Below are 22,489 nucleotides of genomic sequence, written 5' to 3'. Positions count from 1 at the left end.
TCTTTACAGAAATTTCATCCTCGAAATTTTACCTGAACAGCTCGGGATTCTGATTCTACATATCTGCCTCCACCTCCCAGGTCACTTCCTCGACCTTATTGTTCCTCTATAATACCTTAACTAAATGTATAGTCTTATTCCTGAGGACCTTTTCCTTCCTATGTAAAATTTGAACTGGCTGCTCCTCATAGGACAAATCTGTCTCCAGTTCCAGATCCTTATAACTCAATACATGAGTACCGTCTGATACATACTTCCTTAGCATAGAAATATGAAATACGTTGTGCACACTAGACAATGCAGGGGGTAAGGCCAACCTATAGGACACCTGACCGATCCTCTCCAGGATGTCAAACGTCCCACAAACCTAGGGCTCAGCTTGCCCTTCTTCCTAAATCTCTTCACCCCTCTCAAAGGTGAAACCCTAAGGAAGACATAGTCTTCCAATTGGAACTCCACGTTCCTCCGCTTTGTGTTTAAATAACTCTTTTGTCTGCTCTGAGACACGAGAATCCGATCTCTAATCTTTTCAATAGCCTCAGTGGTCCTCTGAACTGCCTCAGGACCCAAATATTTCATCTCTCCTATCTCATCCCAGTTCATGGGCGACCTACACTTCCTACCATACAACATCTCATAAGGTGCCACTCCAATAGTTGATTGGTAGCTGTAATTGTAGGAAAACTCTGCCAGAGGCAAATATTTACTCCAAGACCCTTCAAAGTCCAATACACATGCTCTCAGCATGTCCTCCAATATCTGGATAGTCCTCTCAGACTGACCATCGGTGTAAGGATGATAAGTTGTATTGAACTTCAGTTGTGTACCCATCGCCCTTTGCAAACTTCCCCAAAACTTAGAAGTAAAGATAGGGTCCCTATCTGACACAATAGATCTCAGAGTCTAATGAAGGCGAACTATCTCTCTCACATAGAGATTTTCATACTGGTCAACCGTGTAATTCGTCCTCACTGGTAGATTGTGAGTTGATTTCATATCCGATCCACGATGACCCAAACTGAATCGTGTTGGCCAACTGTCCTGGGCAATCCTACCACGAAAATCCATCATAATGTCCTCCCACTTCCAATCTAGGATATACAGGGGCTATAATAGACTTGCTAGTCTCTAATGCTCTGCCTTGACCTGTTGACAGGTCAAGCACCTTGCCACGTACTCAGTCACGTCTTTCTTCATCCCAGGCCACCAATATAGTGATCTCACTACCTGATACACCTTATGGTGCCTGGATGCAAAGAGTAAGGGGTAGTATGAGATTCATCTAGAATCTCTCGTTTGATCTCAATGTTCATCAAAACATAGATCTGATCCTTGTTTCTTAATAATCCCATGCCTGACACTGTGTAGTCCTTAGCTACTCCAGCTAGGACGTCCCCTATGATCTTCCCCAACTGTGGATCACTCAACTGCTTCTCCTTGATCCTCTCCAAAAGAGTAGACTGCAGGGTGATGTTGGCTAACTATCCCACCCCTAGCTAATTACCTACTCTATTCATATCGTCTGCCAACTCCCTAGATATTTGCTTGACACTATACAACTGTCTCGGACCCTTCTAGCTTAAGGCATCTGCTACTTGTTGGCTTTCCCCGGGTGATAGAGGATCTCACAATCATAATCCTTTACCAGCTCTAACCAACGTCTCTGCCTCATGTTTAGATCCTTCTGGGAGAAGAAGTACTTTAAGCTATTGTGGTATGTGTATATCTCACACTTCTCACCATATAAGTAGTGCTGCCACACCTTCAGTGAAAAAACCACTGCTGCAAGTTCTAGATCATGTGTGGGGTACCTCTGCTCATACTTCTTTAGCTGACATGATGCATAGGCAATCACCTTCCCTGTCTGCATACGGACACAACCTAGGCCCTGCCTCAAGGCATCACAATAAACCACAAACTTGTCCTGATCTATAGGAAGAATCAGAATCGGAGCAGTGATCAAACTCTTCTTCAGTTCCTAGAAGTTGTCTTCGCACTTGTCTGACCATATGAACCTCTAATTCTTGCGTGTCAACTCTGTCAGTGGTGACACAATCTTGGAAAACCCCTCCACAAAGCGTCTGTAATAACTTGGAAATCCCAAGAAACTTCTTATATCTAAAGCAATCTTCGGCCATGGCCAATCTCTGACCACTTCAATCTTCCCTAGATCCACCATAATTCTATCCTTACTGACTATGTCACCTGAGAAAGTTACATGTGGAAACCAGAACTCGCACTTCTTGAATTTTGCATACAGCCTGTGCTCCCTCAACCTCTGTTGTACCAATCTGAGATGCTGCTCGTGCTCTATCTCTGACTGAGAGTATACCAGTATATCGTCGATATAGACAATCACAAATCGATCTAGGTAATCTTTTAACACCTTGTTCATTAGATCAATAAATTCTGATGGGGCATTAGTCAGTCCAAATGACATCACCAAAAACTCATAATGCCCGTACCTAGTACGAAAAGTTGTGTTCGATATATCCTCCTCCCTGATCCTCAGCTGGTGATGACCAGATCGAAGATCTATTTTGGAGAATATTGTCCTATCTTGTAGCTGATCAAACAAATCATCAATCCTTGGCAGAGGGTACCTGTTCTTGATAGTCAACTTTTTCAGTTCTCTATAGTCGATGCAAATCCTTAGAGAACAATCTTTCTTCTTCACGAAGAGAATTGGTGCGCCCCATGTTGAGAAACTGGGCCTGATAAAACCCCAAGTCTAGTAACTCCTGTAGTTGAACATTTAGTTCCTTCAGCTCTGCTGGAGCCATCCTATAAGGTGCCCTAGACACTGGCTTTTTCCCTGACGCCAATTCGATCACAAACTCTATCTTCCTGTGTGGGGGTAACCCTGGAATATCCTCTGGAAACACATCCAAAAACTCACAAACCAATCTGGTCTTTCCTGGTCCAATTGGCATGACCTAAGTGGTATCCACCACACTAGATAAGAACCCCATGCTTCCCCCTACAATAGGTCTCTAGCTCTAAGTACAAATATCATAGGTATACGGGGTCCATACACAGTGCCAACGAATACAAAGGGGTCCTCACCCTCAAGCTCAAAGGTTACCATCTTCTTCTTGCCATCTATCATTTCCCCATTCTTCTCTTGCCAGTCTATACCTAGAATTATATCAAAATCATTCATAACCAACTATACCAAGTCAACTGACAACTCCCTGCCATCAATTGTCACTGGTAGAGATCTAACCCATCTCCTGGAAACCACTAACTCCCCAGTAGGAAGCATTGTACCAAACCCCAAAGGATAGAAGCCACATGACCTACACAGTCCATCTATAATCATACTAGCAACATAAAAATGCGTAGCACTCGAATCAATCAAAATAGTATAAAGGGTCCCAGGGCTAGAAAGCTAACCTATAACAACTGAGGGTCTAAACTCGGCCTCTGCCTAGGTCAAGGTGAACATCCGAGCTGGCGTCACGCTGTCCACCTTCTTGGGCTCTTCCTTTCTAGCTTTTGGCCAGTCCTTCTTCAAGTGTCCCACACTCCCGCAGTTGAAGCAGTCCTTCACCCGACATACCCCAATATGGTGCCTCCTGCACCGAGTACATTCTGGGAATGCTTTCCAAGTCTCACTGCCACCCTAGCGGCCTATCTATATGCTCGGTGGCCTCCTATCTGGCCCTAAAGCTGAAATTGTATCTGGAGTCTTTCCCTTTTGGTCACTAGGGCCTCTGCCCCTATCAAAGACTTAAAATGGAGGTGTCGACCTCCTACAATCCCTTATGGCCACATTCTCATGCCAGGTCTTGTTCTTTGCACTCTCAACTGTAAGCGCCTTCTCCACAGCCTATGCATAGATAGTCAATCCTAACACAGTAGTAATACGAACATCCCGGGATATCATAGGTTGTATCCCCTGGAGAAAACTCTCTCTTCTAGTCCCATCAGTTGGCACCAAATCCCTCACAAACTTTTCCAATTCGTCAAACTTCAGGGCATAATCAGTCATTGTCATGTTACCCTGAAGTAATTTTACTGAACTCCTCAGCCTTCATAGCTTTAACTGTGTCATTGTAGTATCTCTCATTGAACATAGTTCTGAATTCCTCCAATTCCATAATATTCACTGCCCTGGTCTACGATACCACCTCCCACCATATTTGGGCATCCTCTTGAAACATGTAAGTGGCGCATGCCACTCACTCATTAGCACCTACCCTCATGAAATTCAGGATGGTGGTTATTATAGTCATTCACTGTTTAGCCTTCAGTGGGTCTGAACTACCCTAAAAAACTAGAGGGTGCTATTTATTGAGCCTCTCATACAGGGGTTCCCATCTGTCTCCCCTTGCCTAGGGAAGTACCGTCGCTGGTATCTCTGGCTGTATCATTGCTGGTACTGCAGGAGGTAGGTTCCCTAATGGAACTTGATGATGTCTCAAGAGGCAAATCTCATCTTCCTGCCTTTGTAACCTAGCTTGCATATCAGCAAACACCTGTTGCCAGTTTTTTGGAGCTGGTGGTGGGGCCTGTAACGTCCTGCGTTTCGGGTACTTTGAAACGACTCGGGTCATGATTTTTTTCCCGAGTTAATAATATTATATTTGTTTGGAATTTATTTCCATGAGTTATTTCTAGCCAAATTATTAATTTTGTGTTTAAAAGTCAAGATAATACTTTCGGTCTTGGACCGACACAAAAACCCTGATCGGGTAAAAATCTCGGAAAATAAAATGAAAAACTATGGAAAATATATTTTGGGCATAAAATACATTCATAAAAATTAAAGTTTGGTAAAAAATAATAAACCTAAGAGAATAAGAAAATTTTAGGGCATTTGGTGTTAAATGCTTAATTTTACCGAATTGTGGAATTTTATTCCATGAATGGACCTTAGGTTAAATTTTATTGTGTGATTAATTAAATTAAATGTGAGAGACATTTAATTCAATTATTATGTGTTAAGTTTTATTTTTTTTCTTTTAAAAAAAATAATAATAACTTTATTATGAGTGAAAAAGGTTATAGAAAGTCAATTTGGATTTTTCTTCTTAGGAAATGTTTATTAATCTTTATATATATAATATATATATATATATATATAAATGCATAAAAAGAAAGAGGTGGCTGGCCATGTGAGGTTTTAAATGATGCGAACAAAATTAATTAAGTTTTAAATCCCATTTTAAATATTAGGGATAAGGGCAAGTGGATAGTAAAAATACTCAAGTGTTTGAAGATATTTTGAAGTAGTCTAAACCCTTATAACCTCCCCAAATCCGACCCTCTCTCTCTCACACAATCACTCTCATCTTATTTTAAAACTCTCTATCAAGTTTTCTCTCCATCTTCAACCTCAAGAACAATAAGAAGGCTTGGAAGCTAAGCCTTGGTCTAGAAAGGGTTTCCCTAAGGTAAAGTTTTAAAAAACTAGACTCTTGTAAAGTTTTAACCATAGATTTTTCAATAGCTGATTATATATGTTGTTGGGGGAGTTGGTTAAGGTTTTGAAAGGGTTTTGAAGGATCCAAAGCTAATCGGAAGATCCAAACCTTAAGCAAGAACAACAAAGAGGTAAAAAGTTTACTTTTTATGGTTGTTATTGTATGATTGTTAGTTTTAAATTATTTTGTATATTTAATGCTTAAAGTTTCTTATTGGTGATGTAATAAGGCTATGTTATTTTCTCTATAATTTTTATGATGCTTGTGTGTTGATTTTTGAAAATAGGGACCAAAATCCCTAAGGGTTTTGGTGAGAACCCTAAAACAAAATACAAGTTTTGAGCTGTGAGTTCCAAGGGATCAAGCATCCACTGTATATTGATTTTGTAAAATTTTATTGTACTGTGATGTTTTTGAGATTGATTACATAAGATTGAGCTTTTGAAACACTAAAAAATGTTTAAAAATGAGTGAGTTATGCTATTTCAAAGTTTAGGTAAAAAAAAAAAAACAGTTATTTCGTATTCTTAATTTCGGGACCAAGTTTGGATAGCCACTGTATAGGGCAAATGAATCCAGTTTTTTTCTAAAATTTAGTGGAAATATTATCGGCATAACCTTGTATTTCACTGTAAAATTTGGTAAGAAAATACTAAATGGTTTGAAAGTTATTAAGTGTCAAAGTTTGGGAAAAATAAGGATTTGAAAATAAGGTAATTTTTACCTCATTGTTGGAAAATAATTTCACCAATAAAAAATGCTCATTTTGACCTAAGATTTTACAAAGACCTAAATGGAATACCAAAAAAGGAATTGGGAAATTTTGGTAACAATTGGGTAAGTAAATTTAGAGTTATGAACTAACAAATTATGTAGTTAAAAATGTGAAAAATAGGCTTTTCACACTTAGTATAAAAATGAGATTTTGGAACTTAAGGTAAAAAGTAAAATTTTGCTTATTGCAAGATATAAACTTGGTAAGTCTTGAAAATATATTTTCACTAAAATTACCACTTTGAGTATAGTGTGAATTATTTTTATTAAAGAATTTTTCTTCTTTTTAAAAATAATAGATTTAATTTATTAATAGTTAATAAATTAAAAGAGGGTTTAAAACCCTATAATTTGAGAAAATAATTAAGTGAATTATTTTTCTAGTAAATAAAATTGATTAATTGATTTTGGAAAAGTAACTAGTCAAGAAGGGAAATTTTTAACGGTTTTCCCAATTAAGACAAATTAGACAATTTTCTTAAAAAAGTTTTTAGAGATTAAAACCTTAAGAAAAATAAAAGGAAAATTAAGAGTTTATTTTCTTTAAAAATAATTAAGGAATTTATTAGTATTTTCTGGATATAATATCGGCTAAAATCTTACATATTTTAACCGACTTGTCGAAAGTGCGAGTTAATAGCGATACCTTTAAAGAATAAGATTTTTAGCGGATTGTGGGAAAATACTATTGTGATACTCGAGCCTAGGTATCGAGACCATAGGATAGGTCTCCCCGAGACTTAGGGTTTAGTCTCAAATATTTTGTATGAATTTCCTTAATGGGTGTAAAACCAAATAAGGATCATAAATCCTTACAAATGATTTTTATTAAAATGACCAAACTTCCCAAAATAATAATAATGAATTATGAGTGTCATAATTAATCCGAGTATACTGTATGGATAACTACAGTATTGGCTAAGCGTAACTGGACTGAAAGTTGGAGGGTGAAAACCTACTGAGTGCTAAGGACTCCAAGTAAGTCAACTTATATTGTGTGGCTACAACATGAAACGACTATTGTATTGTATGTTTGTATAGGGACACATGCACATATATACACTGTCGTAGAAAGTTCCTTAGAGGCGTTAGTCTAGTGAGTGCTGATTTAGAAAATATGAACGGTAGATATCTGTCATATCCTAGATGGCCGATCCCCATCACACTGCTTGATTTTTTTTTTTATGTCCGGTTCACTACCGCGACGAGTGGCCAAGAGGTGAGGATCGCTGGTTAAACCTAGGGGCGCCAAAATAAATGGGACCTAGGGGCCCTCATGCTTACTTAATCAGTGAATAGTTAAAACCCGAGCAAGTGCTCTGATAAGTTATTCCGGGATAGCAGCCGTGAATATTGGTCATTCAGTGAGAGTGCCTAGAGATACTAGGGGTTGCCAAATTGAGTGAGGCTGAACACCCTAGGGGCATCTGCTCACCAGCACCACTAATTAGCATAGAAGTCTCTGTAAAACCGTGTAAATTCGATTACACTCTTGGATAAGTAGCGGTGCCTGAGGTAACACGATAGTTACTCTTGATGGGGATATTTATTGGCTAGATCTTAGTGTTGAGACTCGGTTCTCTCTTACAGATTAGCATTTATGTTGGAGGGCGTGTTACGCCCGAATTGTTGGAAACTGTTGAGCGTTGGTCTCGAATTATATTGTGATATAATATATCTGCTTGCTCTGGGATTTTCTGAGTGCAAGAATATATTTGTAGATAAGATATAGTTGTGATATAATATATCTGCTTGTTCTGGGATTTTCTGAGTGCAGGAATTTATCTATTTATAGGAAATAATTTATCATTGATTATCAGGCATGACCATAAGTTTTCCAAGAAACTTTTGCGTTCTTGAAATTGATTGTGTAGGGTCCGGATGGATCTGGAACCCTAATTCTCTGCATGCTTTATTTTAAGGTTGAACTTACTAGGCGTTTTTGCTTACCTAGTTGTTTCATGTTGTAGGTAAGAGCAAGGGCAAGGCAAATCAGTGAGCGCTGGAGTCTACCTTGCAAATGTACATGTGAACCGACCTTTTGGGAAGTCGTTTTATTTTTGGAAATGTTGTGTAATTTTCCTAAACTAGGCTCACTTTACTCTTTATAAATTATGTTTGTAATTAAATGTTAAGTATGGCCATCGAATTTAAAAAAAAAAAAATTTATACGGGTTTTTGAGACATTTTGTTAAATGAAAACATTTATATTTCCGCATTATCGAGTCTTGAAAAACCGAGTCGTTACAGGGCATGGCCCTATTCATTCTCTTCCCTGGCCTATATCACTTGGCCAACCAACCTCTCTGACCTTCGAGGAAGAATACTGATAACTATCCCACTTTGGAGTGATCAAATCGGTCGTTAGGTAAGTAATAACTATACCTCTTTCCACCTGATGGTCCAAGACCAAACAAACAAATAAGCATGCCAGCATAATATATTCAATCATGGTGCTAGTAAGCACTTCCTGATATTCATCAACAATTAACAATGCTAGTAAGTAGGTTCTTTACCATTCATGCAACAATCAAGGGCTAAGCCCTATCAAAATATCTCATGCTTCCGAATTAGGCATGCAGATAAGGCATTTATATCCTATTTAAGCAGTGAAACACATAACCACATAAATAGTTATCGAACCCTGAGTCGAGCTTGTCTTTAGTTGCGAGTGTACATGCCTGACCAGTCTTCAAGAACCCTTAAACCTTGGAAGCTCTGATACCAAGTTGTAACGTCCTCTTAATCAAGGACCGTTACACTGTGTACTTTAAATAGTGTCAGACTTGCTAATCAAGTCATTTGGTTATAAATGTTTAACTAAGGTTAATGCCAAGGGTTAGAGTTAAAAAATATGGTCAAAGGAATCGTTGACTTTTTATTTTAAAAGTTTCATACATACATGGGATCCCAAAAGTTACAAACAGATGTTTAGAAGGGTATATACAATCAAAAGTTACAACCGACCGACCTAACCGACAAAATAATGGGTACGACCCTAGTTCCTCTAAACTATCCTCGATCGTGGTGGGCAAGCAACCACATATGTACACGCCACCACCAAAACTCTCCAACTCATGGCTGGTCTAGGTTTCCTTTCCCCTTACCTGCACCACATAGCACCCGTGAGCCATCTCTCAGCAAGAAAACTTAAACATGTGTATGAACAGAAAATACAGATTCCAAATACATATCTAGCATGCCCAACAGTAATAACATACTCATGCATGCATACAATTACAAATAAATGACCACCATGTCATAACGGGGGCCCGCTGCCCTAAATAAATAATTGTTCAGTCATACAGGGACCTAGCGCCCTAGGATCTAGGGCTAATGATTCACCTCGGGGGCCCGTGCCCTATCCCCTATATAACTATCCTTAGAGCTGGCCCAAGATACATGGTCCTTTAATTTTTCTAGACCATTGGGTTGGAAAATCATATAATGCGCTCCTGGTTAGGCCTAACCATATCAACCAACGCTCAGTGCGCTATTGCTGCCCTTGACTAATGAGTCAATGCTTTTCGATCAGATAATGCAAACAAGCATACATCTTTTAATCGTTATCCCAAAACAAGGCATTCAAGCATGCTTAATCACAATCATGTTTAATAACCTGATAAATAGATACTGATACAGATAAGCATACCTCAGACAATACAAGTATGCATATATATATGTATATATATAGATCATGGTATCCTAACCAATCAAACACAAATACAGTAATAACTATGTTCCTTAACAGGGTCGAGCCCTACCTATGCAAATAGAGTAAGCATTCATCAAACAATTATCCAGACACCAAACATTCAAGCATAACCTAAATCATGTTCATTCTTAGGGGTTGAGCCCTATTCATAGTTATAATCAACAACTGGGCAAAGCCCTAATCACATATATCATGTATTGGGAGAAATTTTCTTACCTTAGGTCCGAGTGCAAAGTATAATAAGAACGACCCTGAGCATGATCCTGGTTCTGAGCCCCTAGCGATAACCTAGTCACAACCATAATATACGATACAGTCAATAACGAGCAATTAAAGGCTTCTGGACCAAGTCCTAGCCTCTGGGATGTCGAATTCTACTAAACTGGTAGTAGAATCAATCTCAAGCCCTTAGGTTTGAGTTCCCATTACTCAAGGTCTAAGGTGGCCAGAGTTGCTCAGGCGGGCCGCAAATTGCCCCAAAGGGTCGCAGCGCGCCTCCCAGAACAAAAGTCCCTCTGTCTGGAAATCCAGACACAGGTCGTGACTTGCCTTTAAGAGTCGCGGCACGCCTCTGAGATCAAAACCTCACCTGGCTCTAGGTTCACATGGGTCGCGGCGCCTCAAGAACAGGGTCGCTTCTCGACCCTATGAACCCAAAATTCCCCTATTTTTCCTTAGCTAAAAACCCACCAAAATCCTCCCAAATAATTCCTAGAACCATAATTCAATATCCAGAAAAATATCAACATAATACCAGCAACAAAACCCCAGCTCAACACACTCAAAATTCTACCCAAAACTCAAATTCATAACCTTGAGCCTCAAAGCTCAAGAACAACCATACCAAAACAAAATTCAATTGAAAGAAGGGTCTATGGCTTACCTCAACTATGAATTAAATCATCCTAGTTGCAGCGAATCCAATCCTAGATTTAATCCTTCAATTTATCAAGTTTGCGGCCTTTAATCCCCTTAGTTTCCTCAAGAAATTCACCAAAATTGAGAGAGAAGGAGAGAGGGAGTCGGTTGGGGGAGAAAAAGAGAGCTGAGTGTTCAAGTGTTTTTTGAGTGTTTTGTTTTTTTGCGTGGTTTACTTAAGGTTCAAGTAACCTTAAGCAAATCCCGAGGCTAGAGGTACCAAAAATGTTCCCGAGGGCAAAATGGTCAAAATCACCGACATTCCCTCATAATCTCACTAACTCCAAATATATCTTCGAATATTTATTCTTGTTACCCGATTACTTGGTAATGTACTAGATACCCAAAATACCCCTTGATTCGCCCCAAGTCTGGTATTAGGTCCCGTTGTGACTTTCCCATTAGCTTGCTCCCTAGGATCGTCTCGTGCCGAGTAACCCAAATAAACCCACATAATAATGTGGTCTCTCACATATATGCACATATATAAAATTATGCTCTCAACGAGCCAAAATTACTAAAATTCCCTTCTAATAAGAAACAGTCTCACATGCATATTTAATACACCTAAACATGCATATCTAGTCATATTATCGTATAACTCACATAGTCACGTAATTACACACGTATATATCACAGAAGCACATAATTTCCATAAATTTCCATCCTGGCCCCCTAATCAAGGCCTTAAGCCTTATTAGGTAATTTGGGACATTACAATCGCCATCCTCCAAGGTAGTGCTTATTACCTTCTCCTCAACCAACTGAACCTTCCACTTGGTTAAGAACTCATCTTCCTTGTCCATAAGGAACGAGATGTCCATCTCAGGGTTCAGTGACCACATCTTGTACATGTCTCGATCAGTGGCCCACTCCTTCTTCGCCTTGAATTCCTCGAGCATGCGTTTCTTCTCGTCCTCAAAAATTTCATAAGCGGCACTTTTCTCCTCCTTCAGGCGATCGATCTCGGCCTTGGCAGTGTCGAAGTCAGTCGTCTAGGTGTCGAGCTCGGCCTTCAGATGACTAGCATTGCCTAAAGCTGTGAGGGCATCCTCGGCCTTAGCTTGGGCCTCCCTGGCCTCACGAAGTGAGGTTTCAACTCTGGCTTGGGCCTTCTTGGCCTCTTTTTGCAAACCTTCAACTTTAGCCCTGGATTCCTTGTCCTCCTTTAGGTCGTCCTCGGCTAAGATTCGAGCTTACTAGTTATCATTGACCAATGTCTCAGCAGTCGATATCTTTGAGAAAAAGAGGGAGCACTGGCGAATAAATCTGAGGAGAGTCTAAATGTCAAAATAATAACTGTTAAGGAATAAAGAAATAACCCTAAAAATAAAATTCAAGTAAAATAGACTTACGGAAATCCTGAGCTCCATAGTCTGGTCAAAGAGGACCATTGTGTTATCTTATTTCAGAAACCTCTACACGTCAGCATCGAGGTTGGTGCATGATTGGCCTTCCCAGGACAGCAAGTACGAGCATAGGTCAGCTCCTAGGGTCCCAACCACGTTTGCCTAGGGGTACTCTGGCATGTGCGGCACAACACAAAACTTTTGGACCACAGTTGGAGTCGGAGTGCCTGCGAGTTTTGAGGTCGTAAGGTCTATGACCTTGCCTTTTTCCCCAGTAGGGACTATGCAGGGAGGAGGAGGAGGAGTTTTCTTTCTCTGAGGAGAAGGCACAACAGTTTGGGCTTGTCTACGACGGTCTTTGACGTCGCGAGAGAGGCTTCCTCGAAAACCTTCATGGTGATGGGAGGAGTCTGGGCCTTGGGCTCGTTTGGGGCAGCCTTCGAGGTCGCCAAAACAAGGTCCTCAGTAACCTTTGTGGCCTTTCAAGAATGGACGCCCTTCTTTGAGGTAGCACATCCCCATTTGTTGCCTCAAGCCTTGGGAGTCATCTTGATGATGTTGTCCAGATCGAAATCCATCACGCCTGAAAAAGAGGAAAAAGATCGATTATGCTGAGAAAAGAGAAGATATATAAGTCTAATATTCAAAACAACTAAGTATAAGGAACCTATCTGGAGGACTCCGTTAAGCTTGAGCTCAGGGACCAGGAAATCCCCCTATCTTTTGACGAGGCTAAGGGAGTCCCCTCCCTAAAAGTAGGGGACATCCTCGAAAGGTCCCTATAGTTATTGGTCTCGTATTGGACGACTATCCCATCTCAAACTTCGTTTAGACTATACATCATTTGGTATTTCGCCAATCAACTATCAAACCTATGTACCTTAAGATCTACCCCTGACCAGACCATAAAATTTTTCTAGGGATCGTTACATAGAACTATGACGTTGGGTTCCAGTCTAAGCAGGGTAGGAGACCATTTTGATATGTCGAGCATGACTTTACCTCCTTCAGATGAGCGCATTGAGGCCTCTTCTTGTGCTTAATTACCCGAGCACAAGGGTTTGACAGATCGAAGTATAGGGCCACGTGAGCTCGAACCCATATGTTCCCCTCTAGTGGGAAGCCTAGCCATTGGCACTGGGGCATCTTCCCATCTCGCGTACTTGCGAATTCCTGAGTCGTCCGTGAACTTGCCCTCAACAAGGAGGCTGCAAAGTCAGAGCTTATCCTCATGAAGGAGGAAGTTGAGGGATCGCTGACCGTAAGGGAGTTTGAGGATTGCTTCCCTGTGGTCCTTCATGTTGGGGTTTTATGCCCTAATTAAAACCAAATTTCTTTGTAATCTCATTTATTATCAATAAAAGAATAGAAATCATTTTTTGACTTGGTCAATCACTTTGCTAACATGTTTTATTTTTATGATTATTTGCTTAATATAAACTTCTATTAAATCACGAGCATATAGCTAATCATATTTATAGTGATCTAATCACAGTGGAATATAAATATGATTATATGTTCAAAATAAGTTAGCCTAAGAATAGTCAGTGCACAGGAATTACATTGACTTGGCAATCTATGATATGATCTACTTACACATTGTAGTGTTATGTTCTTTCCAAAACATTAGCAAAGTAGATAAGATCGCATGTATTTGTTACATCGAACATGATCGATATTGACAGTAGATAGGATAAGTAAACATACCGTTATTATCAATTCTAGTCATATCATATAATTGACCATAGTTCGGTTCAATCTCAATTCTGAGTGGTTAGTATTCTAACTGATTGTATTATTTGAGTTCTTTGACTTGTTCATTACCAGCTTACCCTACGGACTAGCCCATACTTACATCTTGGGAATTGGGTAGTATAATTGAGTGGGAGTGTTAATCATAGAAATGAACATCTATAGCATCTGATGAAGAAGTGAAATGATGGTTTCCTTTTAGGTTGGTTCAAGGTGCTAAATGATAGAGATCTCATTTTAGTAATTAATATTAGTTTACTGAAATATCATTTACAAGGAACTAAGTGTTTTAAGGATAAAATAGAAAGAGTGGTAAAACAGTATTTTAGTCCCATCTCATTGTAGACCGTCTATAGAGGATTGAGTGACAATTATGGTTGTACCAATGGATAATTAATAACGTATCTATATTGCTTATAGAGTGGTCTATGAATTCAAGAGTGCAATTCCGAGTCTTTAGTGGAGTCACGAGGAATTGATAAGTTAGTAATTTTATTTGTTAGATTTATGATAACTTATTGGAGCTTGATTTCATAGGCCCATGATCCCCACTGTACCTTGGATAAAATCATCTAGATAGTCTCAATTAATTTATTTAATTATCAATTAGAATTATCAAAGTTGACCAGGTCAATTTTGGATAGTTTCACAGAGTTATACAATTGAGAGAAGAAAAGAGAAATTAGGCCAGATTTATTAATTAAGATAAATTGGTATCTAAATTAATAAATAAGTTTAAATAAAGGTTCAAATTATAAATAATTAATTTGATAAAGGATTTAAATAATTATTTCATTATTTAAATCAATAGAAAATAATACAGGCATTGATTTTAAATCCAACAGACTTATAATCAAATAGGAAATTTCACGGGCCTAAAGCCCATGATAATTTCAACATAGGGCTGATATTATCTATTATTTTATTGATTTTTGATTAAATTAAATGGCCTAATTGAGTCTATAAAAGAAGTGCTAAGTGAGAGATGGAATCAGATTTTTGAAACATAAGTTTCTGAGAAGATTAGAAGATCTATTAGGTTTTACATTCTCTCTACTGCATAAGTCCTTTCTAAGCCAAAACTTTTCTCTTCTATTCTTCTTCTCCCTGTATCTATCTCATGTGTTGAGAATTGCCCACTCTAGTCTAGCTGATTCTAAAGATACCTTGGAAGACTGTGAAGAAAATTGAAGATCTGTTTAGTTTCTTTGTAATACTCCGCGACAGAAAGGATATAAGGGTTAGAGAAATTGAAGAAATGACTCATTCATTCTGCTGTGTATAATGTATGTAGTCTTATCATTATTTCTCTTTGAATTCATTTTTAGAAACATGTTCTAGGTTGTCTCATATTAACTTGTTTAATATTAGATCTACATGAAAATAAATAAAGATCGTGTATATGTTTCCTAAAAACTGGCCTCTGAGCCTTTGGTAATCTTTATTTTCATGCATGAACATGTTAAAAATTGAATTATTTTATTTGTTGAGTAATTGGATGGATTTCATGATTTTATGAAGCATATGGAATTCTATGTTATTATTAGCAATTTTTAGGTTATTTGTTGTGTTTCCTCTGCCATTAATTTTTATATATGCTTTATTTAGTGTAAAACATGGTAAAAATTAATTAGAAAACATTTTTGGTTTGAAAAATTGCACAATTTTTTTTTTTGAAACTTTTTGGCCTGGCTGCTCATGCGCGCACGCATCACCCAGCACCCGCGCACGGACATGCCCCACCTGTGTGCGCGTCCCTCAGCAGCCAGAACAAACTCTCGCTCACGCACACCTGCAGCCAAGCACTACACCAAATACCCCTTTTCATAACATATGAATATAATACTAATGAAAAAGTATTATGAAAAATATTATATGTGGCAAAGTTAATGAAAAAAGGCAGTAATTTTTTGGGAGCTCGCCACTTATACTTTTTTTTTCAGATTAATTCCTTCAACATTTCAAACTCACCCATTTTCTTCTTCGGCTAAGTACGGTGTCTCCGAACTCAATCCCTACTTCGGTCTCCTCCATCCCTACTTCAAATCTCAGCTCAAATCTCCTCCATCCCTCAAATCTCCTCTCTCTCTCTCTCTCGTCTTTCTCTATCTCTTTGTCAATCCGTTTCCAATCGTTGGGCTTCTCGGTTTCACTCCTTCTCTTCGGTCTTGGCAAGCCAGGTAAGTATATTTAGTTTTAGATGTTATTGTAAGCGTTAACCTCAAAAGTTATCAGCATTTTCAAAATTAATTATCGGTTTTACAGATTGTTGGAATTTTTGCAATCTGAGGCCTCACTCCCTCCACCGTGGTCTTGATCTCGGCTCAGTCGCATCTCCCTTCCTCACTCAGTCGCCGACCAGTTCACGACTTGGGTTACCTCAGCTACATTAGCTTTCACCAGGTGCGGTTTGGGCATTTGCTGATTTGAAATATTTTCAGTGTTTTTATTTGAAGCATTCATTTGATTTTGAGTTTTTTCAACTTTGTGGGTCATTTTTTGAATGTAATTTTTGGATTTTGAATTTTTTTTTTCATTTTTGTTGGTTATTTTATTTTTTTAGGTTTTAATTTAAGTGTTGTATTGATGCTTCAATCTAGATGTTACTGCTATGAGTCAGGAATGTCAAAATGATCCGGTTGAACGGGGCGGGTCGAAGCTCTGATCCGATGGGAAGATTCTGATCCGGATTAAGCGGGTCGAAATGCGGGGCGGGTCGCTGCCCCGATCTGATCCGGTAGTAATTATTACGGGGCGGGTCGTGACCCGCCCCGGTAGCTTTTCTTAAAAAAAAAAAACGTTTATTGACTATTGGGTTGGTTCGCTCATCTTCTTCAGTAACGTAAACAAACAAAAGAAAATACCCTTCACTTCTTCATCTTCTTCAGTTCAGAAATCAACCTCTGACTCGCAAGTTCTCTCTCTCACCTGGGTTCTCTCTCTTTTTCTTGTGGTTTCTCTCTCATCTTCTCTCTCGTGGGCTCTCTCTCTCCTAGGTTTTCTTATTTGGGGATTTATCAATTTCATAGCCATGGATTGATAACCCAGGTACTAGAAAGGAGACCATAATGAGGTCTGTATTTTTTTTTTCTATGTAGTTTATTTTAAGGTTCTGATTTGGTTTTCTTTACCGAGGTGTGAAAATGGCTTGGTGGGTCTGTATTTTTTCAAGGTCTGACTCTGGATTTGTGTTTCATGATCTCTACCTTCATGGGTATTTCAGTGCTTCCATTAAGTTACCTACTGGAGTATTTGTTGCCGTGAGTAATCTTTTCTCTTATTACTTGATTTTAATCTCTAATAATTAAGTTACCTTCTATGTTTTTGGGTAGCCAAACTTGTTGGTTGTTGTTCTCTAACAACGAAATTGACCATGCTTGAAATTTAATAAAACTTTATATATTTGATGAAATTTAAATAAAATGCTCAAACATGCAAAAATATGTAATGATAATATAATAATGAAGATGTAATGATAATCCAAGTAGTTTTGAACTAGGAATTATCATGGTTTCACATAAAGATTGCCTACAACTTTTACAACATATAAGAGCAACTCTATACACTTAGTGTTACAATGCTCAATAAGACTCTGCCTATTTATAGTATCATAGAATATGAGAAGCAGAATGAAGATGTTCCTCCCCCAACTATGTATGTAGACATAGCTTTTGCTATCTACAAATCCATTGATGCACATCTCATCAATAATTAACCCTTTTTTATCTACTACTATCACCAGATATATATGTATGATCTTATGATCATGATAATAAAGGGCTTGATAAAAGCAGTTAATGTACTTAAATTTACACATTTAGTTCTGTGATGTGCAAAGTGTGATAAGATTTTTGTGTATGTGATGATAGGGCCACCAGCACAGTGATTAATCATCCAAGTTGATCTAATTAATACAATAGGATCAGCATAAATATATATACTATTGACTAATAAAAAAGTCATGTAAATAGTGGGGAGGGTCTTCTAAGATAACTAATAATATTTGATAATTCTGGGTTATAATTATGCTTGGATGATTTCGTATAATAATTAAGGACTTGAAAAATCTATTGATTAATAATAAAAATAAAATTGAAAAATTTAACACAGTTACTTGGAGCAAGTTTTGCAACAAATATTTAATGAAAACCTCAATTTAAAACCAAGCAAAAAGTACGCATACAAAGAAAATGGGCATTGGGCTGAATGCATGGAATTACTGATTTATTATTGTGTATATATATGTGTTTATTATTGTGTATTATGGAAGTTTAATTTTCTTTGTTAATATTTTATAAAAGTTAGAAGAGTTTGAATATCTTACATATTCATCCATAATGAAGTAGGTTCTGAGATTTTTGTGTGCTGCGGTGATAACGAAAGGTTGAGAACTTGTGTGTCTTAGTGAAGTAGGTTCTGAGAAATTTGTGTGTTGTGGTGACATAAGGTTGAAAACTTGTGTGTTGTTTGATTGTTTTAATTGATATTGACATATGGTTAGGTCAATAAAATAGGGGAAATGTTGCTCGATGTTTTATAGATCTAGTTATCATTTTTTTAAAGTTTTTAATGCATCATTATTTTGATATATTTTATAATGTGGATGCAATGTAGGTTAAATCAAACTATAAGTATGTCAACCCAAGATGTTACCGAGTCTAATTGTGTGGATGATGTTGATTTTGTTCCTTCAACAAATATACAAGAAGTGCAATCTCTTGATAATAGAAGTGATGTGAATGAGAGTAGAGGTATAAAACGAAAGAAAACATCTCCTGCATGGGATCATTTTACATTGCAAAAGATTGATGGTAAACTAAAAGCAGTTTGCAATCACTGTGGGAGGAAATTAGTGGGAGAGAGTAGTAAGGGGACTAAACACTTACTTCTTCACATGGAAAGATGTCCAGTAAGACAGAAACAACTTGCCAAGAATCCTACCGCAAGCCCCTCAGTTACCTTCAATCTTGATCCTGAACTAGGAAGAAAAAAGTTGGCTGAAATGATCATTCTACATGAGTACCCTTTGTCGATGGTAGAGCATAGTGGTTTTATAGACTATTCGAATACTATTTCACCTATGTTTCAAATGGTGTCAAGGAATACAATTAGGTCTGACATTTTGAAAATATATAAGATTGAGAAAGAAAAATTTCGAGAAGTTTTGGAGAAAAATAAAAGTAGAATAGCCTTAACCACTGATATGTGGACGGCCAATCATCAAAAGAGGGGATATATGGCTGTGACAGCTCACTTTATTGATGACTCTTGGAAGTTGCATAGTCAGATTATAAGCTTTAGATATGTGCCATGCCCACATGATGCTCCAACACTTACAGAAACTCTAAGTTCTTGCATGTCTGAATGGAATATTGAACAAAAGATTAGTACAGTGACTGTAGATAATTGTACTACGAACGATGCAATGATTCCACTTTTGAAGGAACAATTTGATTCTAAGTGTTTCCTTTTAAATGGAAAGCTACTTCATATGCGTTTTTGTGCACATATTTTGAATCTAATTGTTAGGGATGGCTTGTCTGTTATTGGCGACAGCATTGACAAGATTCGAGATAGTGTTGCTTATTGGTTGGGCACACCAAAGAAGTATGAAAAATTTGAGGACACTGCTCGTCTTCTCGGAGTGACATGTACTAAGAAACTGTCACTTGATTGTGTGACATGGTTGAATTCAACGTACTTGATGCTCAAAACAGCTTTATTGTACAAGAAAGTGTTTGAACGATCAGAGCTACGTGATCCTAAGTATAAATGTCTACCATCAGATAATGATTGGATTAGAGCTCAGAAATTATGTGACAAGTTGGAAGTATTTTATGAGGTGACAGTTATTTTCTGGAACTAAGTATCCTACTGCTAATCTTTTTTTCCCAATGATATGTAAAATTAAGTTGAAAATTGAAGCATGGATGACATCAGATGAGTTGTTTATTAAGAATATGGCAACTCAAATGATGTCTAAGTTTCAAAAGTATTGGGAAGAGATTCATGGACTTATGACTGTTGCAGTTGTTTTGGATCCAAGGTACAAATTTATGTTGATCGAATATTTTTTTCCTAAGCTTTATGGAAATTATCTATATGAGATTGAGATTGAGAAGGCCCGCAAGCTTTGTTATTATCTATTAAATGAGTATAAGTCTAAATGTCCTGATTTAAGCGAAAGAAGTCAGCAACTAGATAATACATCAACATCTTTTTCAACAAAGGATGATCTATCTAACTATGATACATATGTTATAGTTGCATCTAGTGCAGAGAATGTGAAGTCAGAGTTAGATGCCTATTTGGATGAGAAGGTGCTACCTAGGACTGATGAATTCTTTGATATATGCAATTATTGGAAGGTAACAGGATTTAAATATCCCATGTTGAACAAGATTGCCAAAGACATATTTGCTGTGCCTATTAGTATTGTTGCTTCAGAGTCTGCATTTAGCACTGGTGGTAGACATGTGGGTTCACATCGATCGAGACTTCATCCAACTACATTGGAGGCATTGGTCTGTACTCAAAGTTGATTGGTGAAAGACAAACAAGGTATTTATACTTATCTTTTGTTTTATATATATAACAATTTGGTCTGTATTCAAAGTTGGTTGGTGAAAGACAAACAAGGTATTTATACTTATATTTTGTTTTAAAATTTTGATAGTTAATGTTTGATATTTTTTTTCTGCAGGAGCGACTAAACTAGTCACCATTAATGATGAAGATAATGACATAGATCCAACTATGGTAATTATTTTAGTTTTTAAAATAAATCAAATAAATTATTAAACTTCTATTATTAATATTTTTGTTTCTTTTCTTTGCAGGACCCATACATAATAGATCTTGAAGATTAGGGTAGAATATCAAAGTTTTATAATTGATTTAATGTAGTTAATGTACTTTATTATTAGTATGTGTTGGTGAATTCTTAATATAATTAATGATATAATGATTTTGTTTTTAATGATATAATATACTTCATTAAAACTTTGTTTTTTTTGAAAAACTTTCATTTATACTTTGGTATTTTTTTAATAGTGTTATGGTGTGATTTAAAAAAAAAAAAATGCTTGTCGGATCGGGTCTGACCTGACCCAGATGGACCGAGTCGGATCCGATCCGATCCGCTCAAAACACCTATCGGATCAGATCGGGTCAGGTCGGAAGTATATTCGGATCGGGTCGGATCATTACCAGGGCGAATCAGATCCGCCCCATTTACATCCCTACTATGAGTGTTGAATTTATTGCTATGAGTGTTGTAGTGTTGTATTGCAATGAATATTATCTGGGCATTGGGTCAATGAAGTTCAGTGTTGAATTCCAAAGAGGGTGTTTTAATATTTAAACTCGCAAGTGCACGAATCGTTTCGGAATATAATGTTCATGTAAGTACGAGGTCGAACCCATGGGAGTTGACTAACATCAAAAGAAACTATTTCAAACAAAACAATAATATTCTAACCTAGTTCCAAATATTTGATGAGATTTTGTTTTAGAAAAATAAAAGACAAGTAATAAAAAGATTTAAGATTAAATAGAAAAATGATTTTCAAATGAGATATGTAAAATAAGATTATTAAGATATTAGAATCCACAAAATGCAAGTTCAATAGTATTTATAAGTATATTGATTCCCAAGTTTTGATATAGTTGAAATAAATCACACTATATATTTTTTTCAAAATATATTTTCTATTCAAGCACAAGTTACTCTTTCAAAAGTGTAGGATTTTTCTTCACTTATATAAGATATAATTTCTAAGCATTAGTTGTGTTACAATCTAATGAAACTACAAAAAATCAACGAGATTATGTTTAGGCAAAATATGATACTTATGCTATAAGAATTAGATGTGAACAATTTAATGAAAAACATTTAATCAAAGAATATCATATTTTAGCATAATGAAGAACTAAGTGTAATATGCTTTAACACTCAATAATGGATGAAAAATGCATATCTTTGATAGAAAAATCCATAAACAATGTTACACAAATGGGAAATCAACATACAATAAAAAAAATACTATCTAGTTACATTTTGCTTCATCATCATCTTAATAACCTTTGAAAAAGATTAGAAGCACATAACTAGATAAAAATTACAAAATAACATACTTGACATGCTCTTCAAAAGATGAAAATGGTAGATAGAAAATAGTGAAAAGAAGAGAGAAATATGGAGTGTAGAAGAGGTTGAAAAAAAAATGAAGAAGAAGAGCTCCCCAAATGGTCTTACAAGACTCTATTTATAGGCAAAATGTGGAGATTAAATTAATCAAATTAAAATAAATAAATTGATTAATTTAATTGTGTTGGGAAGTTGTAGGATAAATAGAGTAAGTGTAAGAGTATTGGAAGAATGAAATGTTTGGTTGGGTAAAAGATTAGTGAAAAGCTAGGGTAAAAAATATAAATTAGGAATGTTTATTTAGGTAAGAAAAATAGGGAAAAGTGAATTGATATTTGAGTGAAAAATATTGGGAATGAAAATGTGATTTTTGGGTCTTTTTGGTTGTTGTTTGGTGCTTGGT

At 37.0% G+C, this 22,489-nt stretch overlaps 1 protein-coding gene across 1 annotated transcript; it reads left to right on the top strand.

The window, feature by feature from the left end:
- The first annotated feature begins 18,570 nt into the window (after positions 1–18,570).
- On the top strand, positions 18,571–19,803 carry LOC133814699 (zinc finger BED domain-containing protein RICESLEEPER 2-like). The gene has a single exon (XM_062247629.1). The coding sequence runs from the start codon at positions 18,571–18,573 to the stop codon at positions 19,801–19,803; it is 1,233 nt and encodes a 410-aa protein (XP_062103613.1).
- The last annotated feature ends 2,686 nt before the right edge of the window (positions 19,804–22,489 follow it).

The sequence above is a fragment of the Humulus lupulus genome, chromosome 2, assembly GCF_963169125.1.
Source record: "Humulus lupulus chromosome 2, drHumLupu1.1, whole genome shotgun sequence".
NCBI lineage: Eukaryota > Viridiplantae > Streptophyta > Magnoliopsida > Rosales > Cannabaceae > Humulus > Humulus lupulus.
The sequence above is the reverse complement of the archived record's forward strand: the minus strand, read 5'-3'. Positions and strand labels throughout refer to the sequence as shown.

Excerpts from the sequence above, each read along its gene's own strand:
- LOC133814699 (XM_062247629.1), top strand. The coding sequence starts at position 18,571 with ATGTCAACCCAAGATGTTACCGAGTCTAATTGTGTGGATGATGTTGAT.